The 17,799-nt window shown below is 39.7% G+C and overlaps 1 protein-coding gene across 1 annotated transcript in view; it reads left to right on the forward strand.

The window, feature by feature from the left end:
• The first annotated feature begins 5,862 nt into the window (after nucleotides 1–5,862).
• Nucleotides 5,863–17,799, forward strand: part of SH2D4B (SH2 domain containing 4B) — a 74,828-nt gene continuing 62,891 nt past the window's right edge. Inside the window, exons 1-4 of the mRNA XM_039719780.1 lie at nucleotides 5,863–5,958; nucleotides 12,971–13,099; nucleotides 15,721–15,820; nucleotides 17,283–17,471. Coding sequence (XP_039575714.1) covers nucleotides 17,288–17,471 — 184 coding nt within the window. The 5' untranslated portion in view covers nucleotides 5,863–5,958; nucleotides 12,971–13,099; nucleotides 15,721–15,820; nucleotides 17,283–17,287. The remainder of the gene's footprint in view (nucleotides 5,959–12,970; nucleotides 13,100–15,720; nucleotides 15,821–17,282; nucleotides 17,472–17,799) is intronic.

The following is a 17,799-nucleotide window of genomic DNA, read 5'->3' on the forward strand; positions in this document are numbered from 1 at the left end:
ACGAAGCATGTGCTGTGTTCTATTTGGAATACATTACAACCCCCTAGTGTTGCTGCAGCCTGAGCTAGAGGAAATGCTGTCTGCCAGTTAATACTATTTAAAGATTGTTCCAGTAAGCAGATTGAACTTCCCAGCGTGGTGCTGCTTAGTGGGGGCTGTGTGGTGCAGTCTGTGGTTGTAACACTGGCTCCAAGTCTGTAGCATCCTAAAACTTCACTGCACCATGGAATTATAATCACTGTGGTGATTATAACGCTGGAGGGAGTTTAATTTGCTGACTCTTAAAAAGCAATCTGATAATGAGTTTGGAGCCTGAGGATCCTGTAAAGGAGGTGGAGATGTTTTTCTGACTCTCTTGCTCTATAATTAAAAAGCTGGTCCCTTTGGCTGGGCTTATGGAGAGAGAGGATGAGCTGAATTCTTTCTGGCATAATTTGTTTTTTCCCAATTGAAATGACATGTCCTGCAAAGTTACATATGAATTGGAAAGTAAAAGTCCTAAGGTAAATATTGCTACTTTACATCCTGTAATGAGGAAAATTCTTGTGTGTATTGCATTATGTTTACATTGTCACATCCAGAAAAAAATACTTTTTACTGATGATGGAGAAGTACGTATGCTTGACTGCTTAAAAGGGACCAACATCAGTCAGGGATTAAGCTGCATGTCACAAAATGATGAGACCTTCCTGCTGGTTCAGAGATTGACAAGATGAGTGGTTCTTGTTGGCTTTTGGGTATCAAAGGTACTGTTGTTTATTGAAGTCAGAGTGCAGACTGAGGCTTAGGCAGGATTGCCACATGCTGCCAGCATGGACAGAGGTTGGGATATTTCTGAAATGCAAGCCAGGAAGTTAAATGTTAACATTTTATTGGCAGAGCTGGTGAAGTGTGAAGCCCCAAAAGAGACGAGAACCAGAGAGGATGAGTAGGTGGTGGTATGCAGCATTAGGCATGCCACACACATTCATCCTCCATAGAGGCCAGCTCCAGTGTGTTCTGAAGTCAATAGAAATTTTTTCAAAGAAGCTGGATCAGGTTCATGGATATGCAGAAAATGGTAATCATGAAAAAAATGTAACAATTTTCCTTGGTAAAAGACTGAAGACAACAAAGGAAACAAAATGAGGTATATAGTAAATGGGTGAAGACAAGTAAGAAATCACATCAGATAAACACATCTTCAGTGTCATTCATCATCTTGCTGCAGTGAATACTAATGGGGGAACAGAGGTTCATAACACTGCACAAAGCACTGACAAGCAGCCAGGTACGGAAATCCTGTGCCAAATGAACTTTGATTTTATATGCAAACTAATCAGTTTCAAAGATTGACAAAATAAGATGGTGTGGGAATCCAAATTTATAGAACAGCACTGTGAAGCTAAAATGCTCTTTCTGTTTGCACATAATCTGGAAATCTGTTGTAAGAGATACTGCTCAGGTGCTGATTGAGCTGGGTGCTGTACAAATGCACAGGGAGCAATTTTAGCACTGGAAAAGTTTATACCAAACTGAAAAATCAAAAGATATCTCATCACTAACCTGGTAGAGGGTCAGTGGCAGAGAGAGGAACTGACAGTGTCCCTGCTCCTCAGGTGAGGAACAAGCTCAGCTCTGGTGAAGCATTAACTGGTCAGCACTGCTGAGAGGAACAATGGTTTCAGGCAGGTCCTGTGCCTCTACAGTTTCTGAGGTAAAGCTGGGCCTCAGCTTGGGGGGCCTGAGCTGTAGTTACGCCTGCTCTTGTAGGCACATCCCAGGACTGATCAGCAGAAACTATTTTCTCTGCAGATACCAATGAAAAAACTTCCTTTCACCAAAAGAAATTATCTAGAATAAATGGATGGGTCTTTCTTCCTTTCTTAGTTGATGGATTGCCTTAAGTTTAGTTAATCTAATATTCTGAAGTGTGATGTATCTCTCATCTGCAACTTAATTTGCTGCTTTAATTTTTTACAAGGTGGAAATGTGATTCATTTGATTTTGGCTTCAAGTAAACTGTCCTCTTTACACACTGTCCACAATTTTTTTTCTCCTGGTATCTGAGTTGATCTGAGCAATAAAATACCAGAAAAAGATTTATTGGGAAGGAATTTCTGCACTGGGGAATATAATCTGATTTATATAGCACTGTTTATCTTCTCTGCCTTTGAATACTAGTGAAGGGTATTTTGGTCTGGTTCACAGGTCTGGTAGATGCAGTTATTTTGGGAAATATCAAAAGATTTTTAGAAAAGGAACTATAATTTCACTTGCTCAGCATGAAACTTCTGTGACTGTGATGAAAATAAACCTAACAGAACAGAAGGGAGAGTGGAGGAGTTAGAGCAGAGGGTGAGCATATCTGAGAGGAGAAGCAAGCTGGAGTCTGTGGTCGTGCTTCAGTAAACTGCTTTGGGGAAAGAACTGGGAATAGGCTGATCTACAGCAGCACATTAAGATGCACAGCAAGTGCCATCCTTTTCTTGGGGACACATCACCACCCAGGAGCAGTGCCCAGCACCACAACACTCTGAGAGATGTGGTGCAGTGCTGCTCCAGCTGTGTGCAGGACATCAGAGATTGATTGCTCTCTGCAATTCAGATCTCTCTGCAGTACTTTGATAGGGAATCCATGTTAGCAAATACCATTATTGAGTTTAGAGGTACATGTCTGATTTATTATGAAAATTGTTATATTCTTACAGGTAAAAACATATAATTACATGTATCAAGGTTCTGTTCAAGATTTCCTGAAAAGAAGCACACACATCTATTGTGCACTGGATTTACTCTGCATGCTCTTGTGCATGTTAGACTTGATCTGACCATGCTGTTTATCCTGTATTTCTTGGTGTTTTATAATTCTCTTGTAACTCCAGGCCCAAGTAGGCTACAGATATCACCAAATTCAGGACAAATTGCCACTATGAACATGTAGCACTCTGGTCCTTATGTACTCACTAGAGAGAGAATTTATGCATATCCAGGGACCATGTTTGGAGTTCTGGATGTTTGGTCAGGGTTTTTTAAATGGGATATACCTAATGGTCATATTCCCAAATTGAACATTTCCTGATGGTAAAAAAAGACTTATTGAACAAGTGTATTAACCACTACTGTCACTTTTCTTTCACTTTCAGACTGGCATAGCTTGGTATTCCTAATTAATTAAAAACAACATTTATAGTGACACTCACTTCAAGTGTCCTTTTCTGTGCATCTATAAAGTATCTAGATCCTGCAAGTCTATTTATTTTTCAATAGTTCTGTCTCTGCTTTCCCCTACTGCAATTTTTATACACCGTTTCTTGCTTTCTGTTTTGTGTGGTGCTTGTGCACTAAAATTATACATACACCCATTTTCTGTGCATCCATAAAGTATCTAGATCCTGCAAATTTATTTATTTTTCAATAGTTCTCTCTGCTCCCCCCTACTGCAATTTTTATGCACCACTTCTTGCTTTCTGTTTTGTGTGGTGCTTGTGCACTAAAATTATACATACACCCACAGATTTTTTTATGCTTTTTAGTACAGAATAAAAATACAAAATGGAAAGCATCAGATGCCTGTCAACCTGAGTAACTTCAGCTGAGGAAAAAACCACCACCTAGTCCTGCCTTTCCCTTGACTCACATTTCAAAGAAGCTCATCTGGAGATCCCTGTAATGGTCAGAGACTTGATGGAATTGAAGTCTGATTTTAGGAACCAGAGAGAAACTATCCTTTCTAAGAAAAGGGGGAAGGTAGAAAATATGTCATTTCAGTCCTCATTACTAAGAGATGCTTCTGGAAAGCAAAGAAATGACTGACAGGAATAGATGTGATAGTTTGTGATGCTGGCAGAATTTAACTTTAGTCTGGAAGCTTGCATGTGAAGATTCAAGTTGTTGGTAAGGCTGTACTGCTCTGGTTTCTACTCTGTGTGAGTCACTTTTATGAGTCCCACATGCTAATGTTTGTCAGAGTTTTCAAAACACTGTTCTTAATCTTGTTTGGTGCTGTAACTGTGTCATGGAAGAAGGTCAGGTTAGCTCCAAGGCATGAGCACCATTAGTCTCAGGAGGATGGCCAAGTCACTCCATGCTGAGGAGTAAACGTTCTGTGTGCAATGATTTGGTTTTAATATCTTTCACTTCTGCAACACTTTAAGGAGTGCTGTTAGGATGAATGGTTTCTGTGAGCTCAGTCCAGGAGGTCGTTCATGCTATTGGTTAACTCTAAGAGTTTATTCATATGAAAAAAGAAAGAGGGAAAAAAAAAAGAGAGAACTTTTCTATAGGTTCCCTAGTTTTGTTGAGGCTGGGAGATGTCATGTCCTTTCATGTAACTTACTTTCAAATATTTTTTTTTTTTTTTTCCCTCAGGACCTTGGTAAGAAACTTTCTGAAAGAAAAATAATGAACTTTTTAAGAGACCAAGCAATGGTTAAGGGATTATCAATGATGATCTGGAGGGCAAATGGGCAAATCCCTTGTTTAGGAGAACTGTTCTGCCACTATACATTTGGAAAATATTTTAGATATTGCGTGGAGCAGGCAGATTTTAGATTAGCTATAGATTTTTCATTCTTCCTGTCTGGTTCAGTAAAAAGATAATTTGCTTCATAACATGTGTCACAATAGAGACTGGCTACACAACAGAAGCTTGGTTTCAGAAAAGTTTTTGATGTTTTGACATTTGATTTTCTTCTACATTGGAAGATTTCAGCTTCATTTTTATGCTTCTACAACCAGAGTGTCATCTCTGGAATTGAAACCTTTGTATTTCAATTAGAAGGCTGCAGAGATACCCATCTAGGCTCACAAAACTGGTTTGGGAATGGGCTACAATGCACACACCTCTGTTCTGCCTACTGTCTGCTGAGTGTAGTTTAGATGGGAATTCATTCAGGTACATCCAGGATTTTAGTCTAGGGCCAGAGCAATAAGAATGTCTCACTGGCATAGATAGACCTAGCCCCAACCAGCCTTTCTTGATGAAATGTTTATTGATATGTCGTCAAAATACTTAGGCTTTCACTGAACTTTTTTGAGCCAAAACCATTCTGATAAATGCTAATTATTTCCATCCATGTGTGACAACATGTAGAGCACAAAAGGAAAGCTAGATCCTGCTTTCTGCAATTAGTACATTTGTTCCTCAGGGATAAGGCTTAGAAGCAGTATTAGATTTAGTTATTTGTGCTTTATCTCTGTCAGACTCAGAGAACTCATGTATTTGACTGCAAAATTCAAACAACACTGCAAGAACTAACATTAGTGAAATATTCACTATCTTCTATGCCACTTTTTAATTACCTATTGTTATATAAATCCTGCGGTTCTTTTTCAGTTTATAATGGAGATCAGAGGAATTTCACTGCTGAGATTAATTTTTGGTGTCAGTTCTTTCTAAGGCCCTCTGAGTATTTGAGGGTTTGCTTCCAATAGTTTTCATTAATAGCTAGAGTTTTTTTTAGGCTGGCTCTCCTTTAGTTGCACATGCTGAAGCTCAAGAGACAGATTCAAAGCCCAGTGAATGAATTCTGACTTGAGCTGCTCTATTTCCAGCTCTCTGTCTCCTGAGGTAGTGAAAACTGTAATATCAAGAGAAAGAATCAGGTAGGTCCTACAGCTCAGCTGTTTAAAAAATGACCAGAGTCCTTGCTTAGGGATATTGGAAGATGATTCCAGCTGACCTTTGGAGAGACTCTAGAAGATACAGAGAACTCAGCCATGCCTGTTCCTTGTTACAGATTCCTGAAATTAAAAACTCTTCTGCATCTTTTGAGTGGAGAATTTGAGTGGAGGTAAAAAATTGAGTGGAGGTAAAAAAATTTTTTTTGAGAAAACCAGAAATTATTGAAACTAACTGAACTTCTGACTTTGTAGAAATTCCCTGTTCTGAAGAGCAGCAAAGCAATCCAGCACCACCTTTGTTCAGAGAAAAGGGCTTGTGCATTTTGCTCATGGTATTATAAAATTGCTTGGAAGGTAAAATATTGCTTCCTTTTTTTTTTTTTTTTTTTTGAGAAAACCAGAAATTATTGAAACTAACTGAACTTCTGACTTTGTAGGGCATATGGAGGTAAAAAAATTTTTTTTGAGAAAACCAGAAATTATTGAAACTACCTGAACTTCTGACTCTGTAGGGCATAGAAGATCCTGTAAAATCCACAAAAAAGACTTGTTGCTGATACACATGAACTTAGAACGAGAAATGACAAGGGAAGGATATGTGCAAGTATTTACGATGCTCAGAACTGTGTGTGTTATTCTGAAATTGTGGATTTTCTTCATGTCTTTCCACTTTGGTAATGACAATATATAATTAGATGTAAAAAGTTATGAAATTAGGATTGCTCTTTTGAGTGGAGTTGTGTATATGATTTTTTACAGTCCTTGTGTAGTAAAGGAGTGTGCAAATACAGAAATATATCCTTATATATGATTTTGTTTATTGAATATTTAGGAAAAAAAGTCACAAATTACCTTTGCTCACTAGGAGATCATGTACATTAATGGTGTAAACTATTCTGTTATATATAAGAGCTGCAAGATGCAGTGATATACCAGTAGCAGAGAAGCACCTTTGTGTTCAACCTGCTATGGAATTTATAAAAAGCGTATTTGCTCACAATAGAAAATGTATCATAGTAAGTCCAGAAGCTAATGAATTTCTGGGAGGCAAACATAATGGAAATCTGGACTTGATTGCAAAGTCACAATTTCCACCTGTCCAACATAGTTTCTGATTGAAGATCTAGATTATAATTAAAATATGGGCTCTTGTTTTATTGAAACAGTGTAGTCTGTTTATTTTTAGTTGGTAACCATTGTCCCTTCTCCTTTTTTTAAATTCAGCTCTGACCTTAAATTGAGCTGTGACATTAAGCTGACTTCCTGTATCAACCATCTGCATCCTCCTGCAGATTATTTTTTTTTCCCAGGCATTTAGTCCCTCTTCTACAAACTCAACGTCTGCACTATCCCTCCTAAAGAATGCAAATATTGACCTCTTGCTCTACAATGGATTTTATTTCCAGAAAATAAGTCTTAATGAAGCATTTTTGTAATGGAACAAAAACAACTAAAGAAATACAGTCTCTGAGTATTTCTGTAGGGTTGTAGGAAGAGAGGCTAATTAGAAAGGGAGAAAATGCAGTAAGATACAATCACCAGGCTCAGTGGGAAGGGCCAGGAGAGGAGGTGGGGCAGTTCAAACTCCTGTGCAGCCTAGAGAAGCCTCAAGGTCGTTACAGTGCTCTACCTACTTTTCCTTGGCCCAAAGGATCCTGCATGTGTACATCTTTTCTCCAAACAATCCCCCTGTTCTAGAGGGTCTTTGTAGCTTTTTGACCTTTCAGCTGAATGTTTGCTTGGTTTTGTGATCTTCCCTGTGGCTTCCATATGGTTATTTCTGGGATAAGAATTTGGCCTGTATTATCCTACTCCCACACATATCACATAATAGTCCCTGGTAGTTACTGTGCTTTTTCAGGGAAAATGCAGTGTCTGATCCCATTTCTTCAGTGACCTACAAAGCTCTTTAATATTGCACAGTCTAGGTAATCCCATTGATTTTACTAAAGTTGACTATACAGCATAAAGTTAAATGCTTGCTTCAATCTATATTTTCTTTAACAGCTGGGCCAACAAAATAGGGTCTCTGCTGGTGACAAATCTGCAGACAATTCCAATAAAATTTAGAAAGGGATATAAAACTCTTTTCTTTTTCATAATAATTATGCTTATAAGGATTATTACTTTAAATGAAAAAATTAATGACTAAAAATAAACTTTTCAGTACAAGTCCAGCATCACTCCAGTGCATTCTGGTATTTATACTTTTTAAGTGCTGACTTTGATCTGCTCGATGACAGCTCCAGTCAGGAGCAGTCTGTCTCACTCTTGGGTGAGTTTATGGATTCATAGTAAATAAGCCTGCAGGGACTATTGGATCATTTTGATCATCACAAGCCATTATCCCTTCACCCAGTTATCCCTGTAGCATTTGTTCTTAAGGCTGAATGTAGCACATCTGTGACATTTCTGAATTTCATGGGAAAAAATGGAGTGGCTTCATGTGCTTCACTGCGCACTCTAGGGCTCAGAATTGATGGTTAATTTAGTTTGCCAAGAACTGTTTGTGGTGCCAGTAGTGAAAAATTAAAAAGCTCTCACTAACCTGTTTCATGTCAGCGTACGACTCATCTCACTGAGAGACTGATCATTATCAGTGTAATTTAATCAAAGGATCTGCTTGTATCCATAAGGTGTAACCTACTGGATGAGTGAGTTGAAACTCCTGAGAGTATTAATGTAAAAACTCCCACCTTGACTAAATAAATCACATTTTACCAGTCCAATCAGAGGGACCAGGTCTTCCTCCATTGTTCACACTCGGAACCACAGTGCAGTTTATGGTGACTGTGAGACGAATTCCCTGAGCCTCACCTTTACTTTCAGAAGTTGACCTGCTTCCTTGTTTTTCTGAGGAATAAATGATTCCTGCAGGAGTAACAGGGAGGTAGCAGCACTCTCCAGGCCACCATCAGCTCAGCTTCTTGGGAAGGTTTGTGAGGAGCACGGAGAGCCGGGCCTCGCTGCACGGAGAGGCCATGGCACGGTGTGCCAGCCTGGCCTTTGGGCATGTGAGAGAAGGCTGAGGATGGAGAGCAGCTCATGCTCTGGGGTTTGGAGCAGAACGGTGCTCAAGGCTTCTGCAGGGTGTGGTGTGTGACAGGAGCAGGGCTGGCAGCTCTTGGCTCGTGCCGTCGGGCCGAGGGCTCTGTGGAAGAGGAGACACGGCCTGTGCGGAAGGCAGCTGCCGCTGTGGAGTGTGGCGAGTAAATCTTGGTATGAGACAGCAGAACCTGGAAAAATGACAGGAGCTGAATCAGTGCTCTGCTAAACAAACTTCAAGGTTATTCCAGCTGTGATGAAAATGGTCCTATGGGCAGCTGCAGCCTCTTGGGAGTGTCTTTCAGCTGGAAATTCCAACCATTACAGGCCTGCGATGAGCGTACTTTGGTGGCTGGATCCGAACCCTACTCCAGATTTCTGAGGACAGCTGACAGCAGGTTCTGTCTTCCATTGCTTTGCAGGGAATGGAAGAGATCCCCACTGCTGATGATCCATATGGGTAAGAGTGAGAGAGTAGAAAAACACCAAACAGTCCTAGTGGTACATCACCTGCCCCTGGGGCAGCTCCCTCATGGCACTGCTGGGTAAGAATGAGAGAGTAGGAAGAACACTAAACAGTCCTAGTGGTACATCACCTGCCCCTGGGGCAGCTCCCTCATGGCACTGTGGTAAAATAAGGAGGTACTTGCAGAATTCTAAGATGAACACATGAACATGATGCTTGTTTGACAATTAGAGATAATACTATTTCTTTTTAACCTGAGGGCATGAGGGTGGCTTAAGAGGACTTATAAAAAGATAGAAAGACCTGGAGCAGTAGGCATAACCTGCCTGAATCCATTGTTACTCAGGAGTGGCTAAAATATTTTCCCTGTTCATGTAATGTCTCTTTGTATGAATGAGCTTGTATGGTACAGTGTCAGTTACACCAAAACAAGTTTCTGTAGGAAGAAATTCCTCAATCAACTCTGAGTATTTAGTAATTTTATGGTCATACTGTACAAAATATTTAATATAATGGACTTTATTTCCTCTATATATTTGGGTTATGGGGATTGTAGAGGGGCTCATCTTCCTGTTGGGAGAGGGGAAAGCTGGGATGCCACAAAAGCACTGCAGTCCTCTGTTGCAATGAGAGGAACAGGGATGAAATTGCTTGAGCTGGTCATCCTTCTCAGGCAGGAGCTGCTGACAGTGGGCAGAGGCTTAGTGCAGGAAGCAACAGTAGAAATACAAAAAGAAGAAACTTAGGAGAAAATAAAAGCCTGGAGAAGTGCAGTGCATGGTACTGTTGGAAAAGAATGAGATGACTCTCATGACTGAGGATGTGACAAGGGCAGAGAGAATGAAATAGAGCTGTTCTTACTTCATAAGTCTGCCATAAGGGATTGATAGGGACACATCCCTGTTTTGAAACTTGGATCTGTCATAATTTTGCAAATACCTTTGAAAATGGTATTTTCTGTCAGGTGAATGGAGTGCAGGCATGAATGCCAGAGTTATGCAAGCTTGTATTGTGAAAATGAGCCAGTAGGCTTAATCCAGGTTTTGTGGTTTGAAATTGTGAAAATGATTAAAGTTTAGAAAAAAAAAATCAAGTTTCAGGAATGTCCTGAGCTACTCTTTGTTCTATGGTATATGACAGCAGTGGAGAAGGTCTTAATAAGACTTCAAGTAAAAGGGAAGGATTTTCAAAATCCTTTAGGTACTCCTTTTTAAACTTTTGAACAGCACCTCAGTGTCAAGACATGGAAAGTGCTGAATGTGATCTGCAGCAGCAAGTTAGGCACTTTTTTGCAGCAGAGGTTTTGCTACCTTAGGAGGTGGGCAGCAAGTAAAGCTGAAAATAAAAGAACAATATAAAGTGTTTGTGGATTTTTCCATCTGACCCTTGAAAACAAAGAAAAGGCTGGCTTCTTATGGTGAGTAAAACATTACAATTAAAAAAAGAATAACAGAACAAAAACAAACCCACAAAAACTCCCTTCAGAAACAAAACTATTTTTGTCTACCTGGATTTTTATTAGGTCTTGCAAACAGGAGTCTGATAGTCAAAAGAAATCCTGTATAGAAAGCATTCAGTTTATGCTTTGCCTTTTGTAAATCTGTAGGAGTGTACTGCCAACAAAAATGACAAGAAAAAGAAGTGGCTTAAAATGTTATGGCCCAAAAGTAAGTCACCTGCATGGTGCCACTAAAGTAAGACATTTTGTATATAAAGTTGATGAGTCACTTAAATGATTAAAAATGTTCCTATTGGTGCCCTTCAATTACACAAGTAATCAATTCTGCTGCCATAATGCAGTGTCTGATATGATGTGAAGTTGATATGCTATGACTGCTGCATTATGTATAATGCAGCTGAATGGTACCAGGGAGTATATTAAAGGAAATTAGCTCTTACATGATATGTTCTGATGCACTTATGGTGAGATGGAAAAAAGTGAACTTACTGAGCATTTTCATAAGTTAATATATATCTGAGAGAAGAAACGTGCATAATGTAGAGTATAATATCTCTTGGGTAGCTTATTGTAATGAACTTCAGTGAAAACATACCAAATGCTGGAATAATTTCATGTAGCAATTAGGTCATGGAATTCAAAGGTCTCTTTGGGCTTTGCAGATACACAAATCAAGTAATTCATATGGAGGAGAATACTGAATTCCTGCTTGAAGATAAGTGTGCTGTTGCTATGCAGACAGCTGGGTCTGGGAAGGTGTGTGCTGAGGGCCAGGGAAAGAAGAGCACACCACAGCAATATCCTTTAGGCAGCTGTCTGCACTTAGAGTTTCCTCCTTGGTTAACAGATCATTATAAAGATCAGATAGAGGTAAATCAATAAAAAGAAAAGGTATATAGACCCTTAAGAAAAACCTATCACTCTGGAGTTGAAAGGCAACCATTTCTGCTTTGAAGGGTCGTGGATGGCCTCCTTCAGTCTCCATTGGAGACTTCTGGGAAACAGATGGGCTGATGTATTTTGTACTTACCCAGCACAAAGCTGGCCTGCAGTGTGCAGTGTAAGCACAGGCTGTGTTCCATACAGAGCAGTATAATGTCCTGATGTGAGCAAGGAAGTGTAAATAGGAGAGCAGGAGGCAGTGCATTCTGCATATCTTTTGAACAAAGGAAGTCCTAGGATGCTGTTACCAGTGTGCCTTTTAATCTGATAAGGTTAGGTCCCTACAGACACTTAGTGAGCTGTAATTGCTTCCCAAGTAGAGCCTGCTGCCTGCCAACCAAATACACCCTGTTTGCAGCTGAGAGCCCAACCTGAAGAGCTTGATTACTATTTTGTCAATGAGATATACACCAATTGAATTAGACAGCACAATCCCAGGGAGAGGTTGGTGAAGTACCAAGAACTCTGTTAACTGCAGTGTGTGGGAGTGTTCTGTCATCATCATCTGCCCTTCCTCTGCAAAGTCTCTCTCTCTCTTCAGTGGCTGGCTTAGGGAACACTGGTTGTAGCCTTTTTACCATGTTTCTCAGATCAACTCTGTCAAGGAACCTTTTTTTTTCTGTTTGGTTTACTTTACTCACTCTCATTCTGAATTATTTTAATAGTGGATGCTTTATTCTCCATTTGAAAAATTATGATGGGACTTGCCATGTGTCTTGCTGTTGTTAGTGTATGTTGTTCTACATCTCAGACCTTTGTAATGCAGGTCAAAATATCTATTATCAAACTGAAGAAAAATCAAAGTGCTGTCCTTTCCTCTCAGGTCCCCAAATCTCTAATAAATTGTGCCGAACCTTGAAGGCATCACAGGCTCCAGTGTAATTGTGTGTGTGACAGCCGTGGCACAGAACACAAAGGGATAGCCCTAAAGTAATCTTTCTGGGTAGCATTGCCACAGTGCCAGGCAAAAATAATCACTGATGGGACTTCTTCTGAAGGGCAGGTAGTGTTGCAGAGTACAAAACTAACCTTGGGAGACTGGAGTAATGACAGATGGCTCTACTCTCTGCAGCCCTGGACTGCAAATACTTCTTTCCCTGCGTTAGTGCCCATCCCTTTGCTTTCCCTACTGTCAGTGCTCTCTATAATTGCGATTGTCTGATTTCTGTGTGGGACTGAGGAATACCAGATTTGAATTAAAATAAAACCAAGCAAAACCCATCTCTCTGATGAGACTCCCAGCACTATAAATCTTCATTGCACTATTAAAATCCCTAGTTAGCACTGTTTCACTTGCAGCTGTAAGACTGACAGTATAAGACATGTTTTCTCATGGATTGGTTTGTAGCTCTCTTGCTGCATTTAATTTCATTAGGATAAGGCTTTAATTTATCTATTTAATTCTTATTTTGCTATACATATTTCAATTTTTTAAATTTTCCTTTTCTTTGTAGTTAACAGAGTGCCTTGCAGAAATAGCAGTCTTGAATGAGTACGGAGAAGATGAGCATGCAAAGCCTGTCCGTGTTCCAAAACATGCTGCAGTCTGATTTACTGATGCTAGAGCTCTATTGAAAATGAAGGTCTGGAAAAACATACCCTCATTTTTGCTTTATGTGGTGCTTTGTAATGGAATAGCAGCTTCAGGGAAAAAAATCATTCTGACCCAGCTGCAGATTGTGCTGCTGAGAAACTCATTTCAGCCCTTAGAGGGAGCCACAGACTTGACTATGGAAACGGAGGAAAACCAGGCAGGTTTTGTTGTGCCCATCTGTGATAGAGGAGGTGGGGAAGGGATAGTTCTCAATTGGTTTTGGTTTTTTCTAGCTTTTAATTAACAGCAACTTCAAATCAGACATAAGGCTAGTTTATGGGGAATGCCAAAGCACATTTGCTTTTGTAGTGACAGATTTGTAGGGTTTTGGAGACCTCAACAAATGTTAATTTTACCTTTCCCCTTTACATAGTCAGCTCCCTCCTGCACCATTTGGTTCCAGGTTCTACTGTTCTCCTTTTGAGGCTGACACAGCAGGACTTGAAAAATTAAGATACTGCATGCTCCTTCCTCTTAAAAAATGAGAAATATGAAGACACAAACCACAAAAAATTAAGACCACGGAGTTCAGAGTCTGGAGAACATGTTTGCCACATTTTTTCTTTACTGGGTTTTTTTCTTAGTCATGTTAAGAAAACATTTTTTAAAAATAATATTTTCTTAATCATATTAATCTTTCTTTATAAGGAGAGAGATGCATTACAGCCCTCTCTTCCCCTGTAATGTGTAGGTTATAGCACAATATTTTTATGTAAATTACGTGGCTAGAGTAGATTATATGGCTGTGTCATAAAACGCAAATGCTGTTCTCCTGGCTCAGCAATAATCAGCATTGCCAGTGAGCTGTTCAGGGAGTGGAAGATGCACATGCTCAGAGGAAAATGGATGAAGAGATTTGCAGCTCTTAGTCAATAAAGGACTTCCCCTTAAAAAATCAAATGAAAGTGTTTTTCTGTACCTTTTCCTCTCCCTCCCTCCCCAGCAGATGGATTCTAGTTGCAGTGTTGAGGAGTGTTTAGCCAGAAAGATGCTGCACCAGAGGTGGGGCACAGTGTGTCTAGTCCCAGAAGATGCCATTTAAGATTAAAGGAAACTCCAAGCTTAAATTTTAAACAGCTCTGGGCTCCTTGCAGAGACTGCTACTAATTAGAGCATCAAGTTTTGTGGCAATTATTGTAAGGTAATAACTGCCAACAAAGAACTCCATTAATAGTCACTTTTATTTTGTGCATAGGCTGCTGAGTTGTAATGTTTCTGTAATGATTTTAGTTTAGCTTAGCTTGGACTATGGAACTAGGGGTAATCTAGGTGGAAAAGCAATGGAGAGTTCATTGTCCTCCTAAACTATTCAAAATACTTCTCAGGAAGGCTGAAAAGATGATGGATGGCCACAATCAGGAAGCAGGCATCCTTGCTATAAATTTCCCTGCTCTTCTCAGTCATTAATTTGTCTATATATTAATTTGGCCTGGGGAAGGAATGGGAGAGAGAATAATGGTTTTGCAACAAAATTTTTATTTTTTGTTTTGCTTGAATTATTTCCTATCCCTGAGTTTTATGACTCTACATTGGTTAGAATTGCAAAGCTCATCACTTTATGAAATATGAGCCAATTCTAGGAATAACAAATATAGTTGGTTTGGTGTTTCTTCAATGTTATTTTGGATTTCATAGATTTGCTTAATTTTCTGAGCAATCAGGAGAGATCATGATAATTTTTTTGTGATAATTCTATCTATTTGGAACATTTGTGCAAACATGAACTGCAATGAGAATAGGTGTCTAATACGTTAAAACTTAATGGAAAAATGTATGATGTTTGTTTCTACTTCTGTTGGATATTGGCTTACATCAGGTGGGATGTTTCTTTATCTTTCTTCTCCTTTGTATTTCCAGTTTTTTATTTTGGGATTGCTGCAACCCAAAGGGAATCTACGACAAGGAAGTTGATCAGCTTTGCTGATCAGGTGATTAGATGAAAACTCTTCCACATGTCACTTTTTACTTTGTTAAAGAAAAAATAATTCCCACAAAAATTAATTCCACTTCATCATTTGGTTACCATCCTCAAATATTTTTGAAGAGTAATCTTCAGGCAATAGGTTGTTTGTGAAGTGTCATTTCATCTCTTTGCTCTTGCTGTTTTTCTTGTGTGGTTGCTCACTGAACATTACAAGTAGTTGCTGAATATTTGTTTGCCTTGTGTCTTGTATCTGCATCCTGAGCTGTTTCTGCACCTGAATGCTGTTCAGAGGTGGTGCTACTTGTCATGCTCAAATACACATAATCCATGATGAAGAGTTTGTTCTCTGCACCGTGATGGCTCCTGATCAGGATTTAATTTCTGGTCTGTGAAGTCAAGCAAAATAAAAGAAGAATGATGACAAATGAGTAAAACAGTGAAACTGCTTGCCCTGAAGCCTTTGCAAAGGCAAGTCTTTTTCAATTAGTGCCAAAATGTGGAAGCACAGCTCTAATATAATTGAATAGAAGCAGAGAAACAAAAGCCAACCCCCTCAGGGTCTCCCCTTTCTATACCTGACTAAGTAAAAGACAGAGGCATAACAAAATCTTTCTTACTCTAATTTTTTTCTTGCCAAGTTGTATTTCTTAAAAAATAATAGTAATAATAAAAGCATTTTGTTTTAGGAGACAAAATCTATACATAAGACCAATCCTGAATTGCAGAGTAGCATGTGGACTGCACTTGTTACAGCCCATGGGTTCTGAAATCCTGTTTCAGCTGAAGGTACTGTTCCAGCATCTTTGGCATTGTGTTTCCAGGTGATAGAATGTCGTCACAAGAATTTTGGTTTATATCAGTTTGATTTTGCACCTAAATTAGGGCAATAGTATTTTACATTCTTCAAAATTAGGACATATAGGTGTATTAGCAGGATGTTTTTGAATATGAGGTCATGGAAGTCATACAGGGCTTTGATAACTTGTTATCTATAAAGCAGGTTTCTCATGAAGAAACAGGGGCCTGCTCTTTCTCTTCCTTCTTGTGTAAAAATCAAACAGGGGGATGTGGCACAGCCTGCTGGTGTGATCTGTGTTTTGTTGTGTCTCTGAGTGGCCACACTTTGGTTTGTCTCTCAAAGCAGCCCCCTCCCACAGAGTGCCTTCACTCTCCAGAAGAGCAGAGCCCCTGCCCAGTGAAAACAGACTCCCAAATCCAGGCTTTTTTGTGTCTTGGGCTTTGGTTTGGTTTGGTTTTTTTACAAAATTAAGTGGCTGTTGCCCCTAGTGCTGAAATATTATTTTTGCTTATTTTGATAAAACTATTACATAGTGAAGAGCTATAATCTCCTGGAAGAGCAGCATTGTAACTTTCTCCAGTCACCAAGTGGAAAATGAATTAACATCAGGGCTTGCATAGCCTGGATGAATTGCTGAGAACTTAGCCTTGTTTAATTCATATTGATTTATTTATAAAGTGATAACAAGATTCTTGTGGCTTTTGTAACATCTACTTTTAATTTTAGAAGCATTTTAGTCAATTTGCTGCATGACAGTATTTGTCAACACCAGGTAGCTATGACCTCTAACGTGCCTTACTCTGTTGAGACTGGTTAACAGGCCAGACTGAGAAATAATATGCAAACTCCTCTCTTATCAGGAGAGATCAGTTCCCAAAGTGACATGGATATTGTTGGTGTAGGTGATACCTTTAACCATGACATCACTTTAAACCCCTGGGCAACGCTCATGCCCTTGGGAGTGTACTGCTGCTGAAGGGAACTGCTTGACCTGAAACTCTGAGACTCTTTTTGTTGAATTTTCTTCTGCTCAAGGGAGCAAAGCTGCTGGGTTCAATCAAGAATCTCTTATTTTTACTGGCTTGCAGTCAGGAGCACTCAAGTGACTTTTACTTTTTTCTCCCAGCCTTTTCATTTAATGTTTTTTCCCTAGCCTTTTCTGTTCATTTTTCTTACATTCACTTGACACCTGTCCCTACATTTGGAGGATGAGATAAGAAAAGAACTCTGTCCCTGTCAAGACAAGGAGCAGAATATGCCTGCACAAAAAGGGCCAGAGCAGGAATTAAACCTCTCCTGGGCAGGCAGGTGTGGGAGAGCTCCTTCGCTGCAGTTTGCTTTCTGGAGTGCCATCAGTGGGCTTTTGTCACTGTAGTGGGTATAATTTGAAGCAGGTTTCTCTCTATTTTGTTTTTCTTCCTTAAATTTTTTATTTTTATTTTTTTGGAGTCATCATGCTGCAGCAAATTTTGCGTGATATGTATATTGACCCTGAGCTACTAGCAGAGCTGAACGAAGAGCAAAAGCAGATCTTATTCTACAAGATGAGAGAAGAGCAGCTGAGGCGCTGGAGGGAAAGGGAAGAAAAAGCCCGAATGGAGGAGGCTGTGCTGAGAAAGACAGCAAGGCGCAACCAGAGTAAGATTTCTGACCTCCTTCTGTGCTTCAGAGCTGGGGATGGTGGGCTTGCAACTGCCTGTGGTGCAGCAGGCGTCTGGAAGAGATTGCAAGGCTGAGAGCCAGCTGTCCCCATGGGCACAATGACAGCCTGGGACTGCAAAAGAAACATGTTCCTGCTCCTTGTATCTCTAGGCTGGTCCTTTCTTTTGGGGAGATCTTAGAGATGGAGTAAGGGGAATTGTTTTGAAGTGCCTGTTTCAGTCAGGAGTCACTGCTGATGTTCTGTCAGTGGTAACTGTTGTATCATGTCCAAGTTTCTCCTCTACTCCTAAGGCACTTTTTTTAT

This window comes from Passer montanus, unplaced genomic scaffold, assembly GCF_014805655.1.
Source record: "Passer montanus isolate IOZ18808 unplaced genomic scaffold, ASM1480565v1 scaffold42, whole genome shotgun sequence".
NCBI lineage: Eukaryota > Metazoa > Chordata > Aves > Passeriformes > Passeridae > Passer > Passer montanus.